General features: G+C 61.5%; 1 protein-coding gene across 1 annotated transcript in view; it reads left to right on the top strand.

Annotated features, from left to right (window-relative positions):
* PLEKHA6 (pleckstrin homology domain containing A6) overlaps nt 1-8,153 on the top strand; it is a 54,559-nt gene that overhangs the window by 23,172 nt on the left and 23,234 nt on the right. Inside the window, 4 exon segments of the mRNA XM_023747888.1 lie at nt 3,233-3,410; nt 4,641-5,107; nt 5,110-5,122; nt 6,187-6,682. Coding sequence (XP_023603656.1) covers nt 3,233-3,410; nt 4,641-5,107; nt 5,110-5,122; nt 6,187-6,682 — 1,154 coding nt within the window.

Below are 8,153 nucleotides of genomic sequence, written 5' to 3'. Positions count from 1 at the left end.
GCAGAGAATCTCCGTTTTGGGCCCGAGGTAGAAAGGGGGGGGGGGGGGCCGTTCTCCTTAGAGCCCCAGGGGATGGGAGAGGGGTCCAGACCACCTTTCCGAGGAGTCGGAACGGACGAGCGAGTGAGCCGTGCCTTGAACTCAATGCGGGCCGCCTGAGACTAAGCAGAGGCGTGCAGGACACCGTCCTCTTTCCCGGGGGTGGGTGAGTGAACTCCCCAGGGCAGGCCAGTAGAGACGCGATTCAGTGGCACCCCATTTTTTTCCTGGGAGGAGAGAGGAGCGTATCAGCTCTATTAGGATAAATATCAATAAATGTAGCCAGTTATTTCCTGAGCCTGGGGACCCTCTGCCCAGTGGCCAAGCACCTCGCAGTGAGGCAGGAGATGGGCCGGAGGGGGGCTGAGATGCTTTCTGGAAAGTCTTCCTCCCCACCTTGGGCCCAGGAAACTAGATCTACAACAAACTTACTCGAATTTCAGTCTTTAGAGGAAATTAGGGGTTGAGTTTCATTATAATCAAGAGAAGCAAACCTCATGTAGACAATTGGAGAGAGCAAGTGTGCTCAGCTGCCCGCTCAGCACGCTCCCCCGAGCCCCCTGGGGATCCGCCCCTCAGAGGCTGCAGCTGGCTCATCCCAGGCAGGGTTTTTCCACATTTAAAAACGCACGACCTTTTACACATGATTTTTGTGTTTTATGATGAAAAGACTCTAGGTTCCTTTTCCAAATAGGAAATTCTGGTGCTGCCCATGCATTTTCTCAGCACCAAGCCCGCTCTCCCAGTGGCGAGTCACTGCCCAAGGCCCTGCAGACCTAAAGCCGAGCTGGCAGGGATGGGGCCTGCAGGTCACCCCAGGTCAGGGTCCGAGCCTCAGAGGCCGTCCCTTCCTGTCCCTCCCACTCCGACCACCGACCACCGAGAGGCGGTGGGCAGCACACACAGGTGCTGCTCTGGGAACGAGGAGGGGCTTCTCTGGCACATAATTAGTTTCCAGCCTCCCGGGGTCCTGTCTGCCAGAGGTGTGAACAGAATGAACAATTAATAAAACTCGGGCTCCAGGGAGCCGGTTCTAGCTGTGGAAATAGGAACAGGCTGTTTAACCAACAGCAGACGCACACGCCCACACAGGCAGACAGCCTGTCACCCTCCCCCCAGACCTGTGTGCAGACACATGCTCGGAGCTCAGCCGGCCTCGGATGAACACGATGGCTAACACGCCCACCACCAACCCCGGATCTCACTTCTGTGCCATCACCGCGCTCCTCCCTCCCCGTCCCCCAAGGAGTTCGTTCCTCTTTAAACCAATCGGGGAGCAGTGATCAGTGGCCACAATTCAGAGGCCCCTCCCAGGGAAGGGAGGGCTGCTGACATAGATGGAGGCTTGTCCTGCTGTGGCCACCAAGCGAAACTCTTGGGGTGGCTGCTAATGAGCCTGACTGTCCCTGCCCAGCCCACTGCTGAAGGCGGGACCTCTTCCTGCCCCGGCCCCAGGAGGCTTGGTAGACTTCACCCCACTGGGCCACCTCCCTCCATTCTCTGGTCCCCTTTCCTGGTTCCAGGCGAGTGTTCCTCCCACTGCCCTTCAGTCGCCCTGCCTTCCCCAGGCCCTCTGCCCGCCTCCCTGTCGCCAGCAGCTGTTCCCTGGCCCTTGCTCCCTCCTTGTTTCCCTGGGGGCACGTCCTGTCCTCCAGCTTGACCTTGACTCTTCAAGTGCAAAGAGCATGCCTTTGCCTTCCCTGCACCTGGTGCAGCAGTGCTCTGCTCTCGGAGGGTCACAGGATGCTGAGCGTTTAGCTCACTTGCTGCCCACTCCTACCAGCCCCAGGACACACCCAGGGTCCCGCCTGTGTCTCTCCTCTGTGGCAACCCTGTGTTCTCCACCTCAGAGGGCTTGCCTCGGGCCTGATCGCCAAGTCCCTGTGTAGTTTCAACCCCCAGACACCGCCTCACAGCTTCGCTGGCTTTTCCTCAGCACCTCCCTGCGTCTGCCGATGTGCTGGCCCCTGCTGAGGGTGGGGACTGGCAGGGTCCAGGGGAAGGAGGACCAGCCCTGCCCTCACTGGGTACAGAGGATGTGCCCTCACTGGGGAAGGGCCCCTGCCAGAAGGCATCCTGTGCAAGGGGCAGGGGGCCGCCGTGGAGTGCGGGTCCGGCCAGGAGAGCATTTGGAGGCTGTGGATTTGACATTGCTGCTCAGGAGAGCCCTGGCGCTTGGTCAGAGGAGCCCTGTCTTCTCTCCTTTCAACACCCAGAGCACCCAAGGGGTCAGAGGGCAACATGAGGCTCCCATCGGAGACTTAACCACATCTGGATCTCATGCAGGCTGGGATAAACGTGCTTTTCCTGGGAGACCCGGGTGTCACCTGGGGGGTATGCCGAGGTCCCACAAGGAATCTAGCCTGGAGCTTCTTGTCCTTGGGCCCAAGAATCTCGAGTTTCACCAAGTAGACCCCCCCCCCCCCCCCCCATTCCACAGCCCAGAGCTGGTCAGGAACAGAGGGAGGGTTAGTGCTGGGAATCCCTGACCTCACTCTGCCAGCCCGGATTCCCTGGTGCAAGCTCTGCACTCCCCCTCATGGCGGGCTGAGCTGGGTGACACCGAGAAGGAGGGGATAGTTTGAATAGCCCCCGCTTCCGTCCCCTCCCAACCTTCCTGCCACGCGGTGTCTGTCTCTCCCTCTGGTGTTTGGTTGACCTGTTCTCTACTCTCCTCCTCCCGACTGCGTGAGGACCCTGCTCTGGACAGGAGCTTCCTTCTGGGTTCCCGCCTGCCGCACCTGCTCGTGGCCGCCGACTAGGTAGCGTGCTCTGCCTGTGTGCATGCCCCCTGCATGCCCGGAGAGGGCCAGGCCGTCTCTGCATGGACGAGACAGAGCTGGCTTCTCAGAGACCCAGGGGTCTCTCCCAGACTTCGGCTAATTGCCCTTCAAATCAAAGCTAGAATTTGATGGGAGAGCGGGCTCGGTAATTGTCCCTCCTGCTGCTAATCACCCCAGGTGGGGCAGGTAAGCTTACCTGGGCTGCCCCGTGGTGTCCAGAGAGCCAGCCAGGCAGACACCTAGGCACCAGCTGGGGCGCTTGGGATACCTGTGGGCCACCCTCCTCACCTTGCCCCTGAGCTCCATGTGGGGAAAAGAGCCACAGGTCCTGGGAGCGGCCTTTCTGACCACCTCTTCTGTGGGGATGGGTGTCTTCTCCCTACAGGTGACTGTGTGCTGGGTGGACGAGGCCGGGGCCAGTTCCACGCGCTGCCTCTCCCCACAGGCCGAGCACGCCGGGGTCCGCACCTACTTCTTCAGCGCCGAGAGCCCCGAGGAGCAGGAGGCCTGGATCCAGGCCATGGGGGAGGCTGCCAGGGTACAGATCCCCCCAGCCCAGAAGTCCGTGCCCCAAGCTGTGCGTCTCAAGTGAGTGCCTGGCTCCTGGGCCTCAGGGCGGGGGGGGGGGGGGAGCTAGAGAAAGAGAGAGAGAGGAAGGGCCCACTCAATGCCATCGCTGAACCCAGTGTGCTGGCGGAAGCACAGAGCAGGGTGCCGGGCGAGGCCATCTCAGAGCCGGCAGTCTGTTCCCCTGGCCGGCTCTGCCTCTGCTCTCTGAGCTGGTGGAGGCCAAGAGAGAGCCAGGTTCCAGGGGGGGCCTGGCCAGGAGCCAAAGGCCAGGGTCACGTGCTGTTTTTCTGGGCTGCGCAGGTGAGGGGCACAGCCTTAAGGAAGGTAGACTCGGGTTCGAATCCCAACTTGGTCACTTACACACAGTGTGGCCTCAGGGTAAGTGACTTCACCTCTGTGGACCTGAGCTTCCTTTCCTCAGAGGCAGCAATTCTAAGCCTACCTCGTAGGCCGTTGTGAGGACTAACCAGTGTGCAAAATGCTGGTATGTGGTGAGCACTCGGGACACGGCTGTGCCCATCACATCCCCAGCCGCAGTCTAGGCGCCTGTCTCCTCGAGCTGGTGTTGAGTCAGATGCTAACGGGGATCCAGAGGAGGTGTCACAGTGTAGACCCCAAGTCTATGCGCATGTCTTAGAAATGGTTACCAAGCAGCGTCTCAACACCAGCGCTTGGATGTGTTGAATTTGAGAAACTGTAGGGAGAACATTGTCATGAGATTCCGCCTTGGCTCCACCCACGGGGCGTACTTCCGGTGGTTCCCTCATCATTTCATAAAAATCTATGAATAGCCATGTGTACGGCGCTCAATCGGGTACCAGGAAAACGAGGGAGCAAATTCTGACGAGTTCCTGCCTCATGGAGCTTACATTCTAACAAGAAGTCAGTCCCGGGCGAAGCTTGCTCTTGGGAAGGGAACTAGCATGTCTCCAGGCTGTGCAGTTTGAGGCAGCAGCTTCTGCCCGCTGCCTCCCCTGTGTGGCCCCACAGGGGGCCTGAAGGGAGGCAGGTGCTGAAGGGAGTGGAGTGGCCCTCGGGAGACCTGGAGGGCAGAAAGAGATGGCCAGGCAGATCGGATGACTTTTTCTAATCATTGGGCAACAGAATTGTAATGTATTAAATTCTGCTCCCGTTGCTACCTTCCTGCCCATCCTTCTCCACTCCCTTCCTCCCTCCCTGGGTACCACCCCCCACCCAACTCCGTGCTGGGCTGGAATCTCTTACGCCATCTCCCTTGGCACCCTGCAGCCACGAGAAGCCAGACTCGGAGAACACCCCACCCAGCCAACACCACCACCAGCCGCCTCACAACAGCTTCCCCAACCCGGAGCCGGAGGCCAAGACTCGAGGGGAGGGCGATGGCCGAGGCTGCGAGAAGGCGGAGAGGAGGCCCGAGAGGCCCGACATCCAGAGCGAGCCTCTGGTGAAAGCCAATGGCATCCAAGCTGGGCCGGAACCAGCCTCAGAGCCAGGCAGCCCTTACCCGGGGGCCCCGAGGGTCCCCGGGGGCGGGGAGCGGCCCCCCCAGCCCAACGGCTGGCAGTACGGCTCCCCAAGCCGGCCAGGGAGCACAGCTTTCCCGCCTCAGGACTCAGAGAGTGGGGGACGCCGGCCGAGCTTCCCCCCACATGCCAACCCCGACAAGATTGCCCAGCGCAAGAGCTCCATGAGCCAGCTCCAGCAGTGGGTGAACCTGCGTCGGGGGGTGCCTCCCCCCGAGACCTTCGGAGGTGAGGCCTGCGGAGGGGCAGGGGTGGAGCTGGGGTGCTGGTGCCACAAGGGCGGGGGCTGGGGGAGCAACAGGAGAGGCACCCCCTGTTGGAAACCTTCTGGAAGCCAAGAAAGCCCCAGGGTCCCCACTTGCCCAAGTCCTTTGCTGCCCTCATGGCTCCCTCGGCCGGATTTTGCTATCTGCTTCCTTTGGAGGAAGGGACAGAGCACCCAGTGTCTCTCCACAGGGTGTGGGGGGCCCAGGAAGCAGGCAGGCAGTTTGGGAGGGTCCCTAAAGTTGTCCCAGTCAGACTTCTGTCCCCGGGCTTCTGGCCTTCCCACCACATCCTGTGTTCCAGTGTCTCTACCAGCAGGAGACCCATGGTCAGCCACCGCGCCAGCTTCATCCCCGAACAGCTCTGACTGTGTGAAAGCCAATGTTTATGGGCCGTTTTTCAAAAGAGAAAAGAAACAAAGTGTTGCCACTCATTGACCCCAGTTCTGCCCTCTGTACCAACCGACTCTTTTATCGAGGGACTGACTTTCAAACACGGGGAGGTTCTCATTGGGCCCTGGGGCCGGGCAGCTCGGGCAGTGTGGGCAGGGGCAGTGTCCTAGCAGCTCCGAGGGCTGCTCCCTGCTGGTGGTCTGGCGCCTGGCCGCCGGCCCTGCCCGGAGAGCGAGCGCCTCCCTTGGCTCCGGTCCCATCAGAGCAGGGGAGCCGCTCTGTTCCTCTGTGGCCTCCTCCAGGTGCCTGGGGCACTCGCTCTCTCCTGTGTGGGACAGGATCTGATAAATTGGTTCACGGAGATAGAGATGGCTAATAAGGCTTAAAGTTTCTCCCCAGGGGTATTGCATTTTAAGAGACAGAGATGGAAGCTCAGGGAGCTGGTTGAGGGAGGAGCTCTGAGGACGGGGTCTTCCCTGAACCTCTGGACACAAACCTGGTGCCCGGGGTGCTCACAAGGCCAGCCCGAGGCACCCCTCACGCGATCACACCCCACTCCAGGCTGGAGGGCTCAGGAATGCGGCTGGGTGGGGCCCTGCCCACTGTGTCCACGTCTGACACTGTCCTCTCTCTCAGTCCCTCTAGGTTCTACCCCATGTCCCGCAGGGGCCCTGAGTATTGTGGCCCCTACTCCTCCCCGTTCCCCGACGATTACCAGTACTACCCGCCGGGGGTGCGGCCGGACAGCATCTGCTCCATGCCCGCCTACGACCGCATCAGCCCGCCCTGGGCCCTGGAGGACAAGCGCCACTCCTTCCGCAACGGGTGCGGGTGGAAGGAGCCCGCCAGCTACGGGCGGCAGGACGGCACCGTCTGGATCCCCAGCCCCTCCCGGCAGCCCGTCTATTACGATGAGCTGGACGCCGCCTCTGGCTCCCTGCGCCGCCTGTCCTTGCAGCCCCGGTCCCACTCCGTGCCCCGCTCGCCCAGCCAAGGCTCCTACAGCCGCACCCGCATCTACTCCCCCGTCCGCTCGCCCAGCGCCCGTTTTGAGCGGCTGCCGCCTCGCAGTGAGGACATCTACGTGGACCCCACCGCCTATGTGATGAGGCGATCCATCAGCTCGCCCAAGGTGAGCCACCGGCCTGCCCCTCCCTCCTCACCCCCGGGGGTCCCCCAGGAGCCCGAGACCATCTGCTGAGAAGAGGTGGCGATGCGGGAGCATCTGGGACATGGGGACCCTGGGCTGTGTGTGGACCGGGCCAGCAATGTGCCCAGGGAGCCCCTGGCCCTGTGGTTCCGTTCCCAGGAGAGCTGCCCTGGGGGACATGCTTTGCCCCCTAAGTAGGAACATTGCTGTCTGTGCCCCTGGCCAGATTATGCCAAGAACCCTCGTTCTCTATAAGAGGGCGGAGAGGGCTGTGGTGTTCAGATCTGCAGGACTGAACAGGTCATTGCCAGGATCTCGCACTGGAGCAAGGCTGTCCATTTGAGTTTGGAATCTGCTCTGGGACGGGATACACATATCCCTAACCTTGAACTTCAGTTGGTGGGGAAGTCCACGTCCCAGCCGGACCCTCTCACCTCTCCAATCCCCTTTCTCTTCCAGTATGATTACCTGGGAGACAGGCGGCCAGTCCCTGCAGGACTGTACCCCTACAACTACCCACCACCCCCCACGGTTCACGATAAGATGGTACGTCCTCTCCTCCCCCACACTCCCCTCAGGACCGCTCCTCCCTCCCGGGAGGGCTCCGTGCCCCCTGCCTGGCCCATGTGGTTGTTAGTAGCCTCTGGATACCTCCTTCCTCCCGGCCAGGACTCTGACCCCAGGAGAGTTTGGTGCCAGTTGCCCCTTCCCTGTGACACGGGGCAGAGACGCAAGGACAGATCTGGAACGTTGTGATGTCCTGAGCCTCTGGCCTCAGAGCAATCCTGCAGCTCGTCCAGGGGCCTGGACAAGGGCTCAGATTGCCGGCCGGGAAGCCATTCAGGCTAGAACTCCCAGCAGGCATGGCCTCACACCCCTTCCCCCCAAGTGCACCTGCTTCCGTTTGTCCTGGCCTGGAATGCCGCTCTGGGGAAGGAGGCTGGCAGGGGTGGGGGAGAAGAGATGTTCAATATTGTTTCCTCGTTCCTCTACTGTGTCTTTCCCTAAGTTTTGTCTCCACCTGGAGAGCTAGAACTGAGGGGCGGCCGAACCGTCATCCCCCAGGCCTGTTGCTGTCCCCCTCCCTGCACAGCACCCGGAGGCCAGGGTGGAGGAGGCTGGGCAGGGAGGAGGCCGGGCAGGGACGGGTGGACCTTCCGTAACCTTTTCCTCCTCTGCCAGGGGTCCAACCCTTACCTACGTAAATGCGCCCAGCCCCCACCCAGAAAACAGGAAATTCCCCAAAAAAAATGGGGCACAATCTGTCTGGGAGGGGCTGGACCAGACCACTCCGTGGGTCCCTCCCCCCCTCTGGAGGGCCCCCCCGACCAGCGGGGCCCCCAGAGGGCCCCCCCCCGGGTTTTCAATGTTTGTTTTTGGGGGGTTCAGGCGTGAGGTTTCCTTCGCGTGCCCCACAAACTCTCCCCCCCCACCCTTCCCCAGGGATCTCCCG

The sequence above is a fragment of the Myotis lucifugus genome, unplaced genomic scaffold (genome assembly GCF_000147115.1).
Source record: "Myotis lucifugus unplaced genomic scaffold, Myoluc2.0 scaffold_1034, whole genome shotgun sequence".
In the NCBI taxonomy this organism is placed as follows: Eukaryota; Metazoa; Chordata; class Mammalia; order Chiroptera; family Vespertilionidae; genus Myotis; species Myotis lucifugus.
Note: the sequence above shows the minus strand (reverse complement) of the source record. Positions and strands in the feature narration are given on the sequence as shown.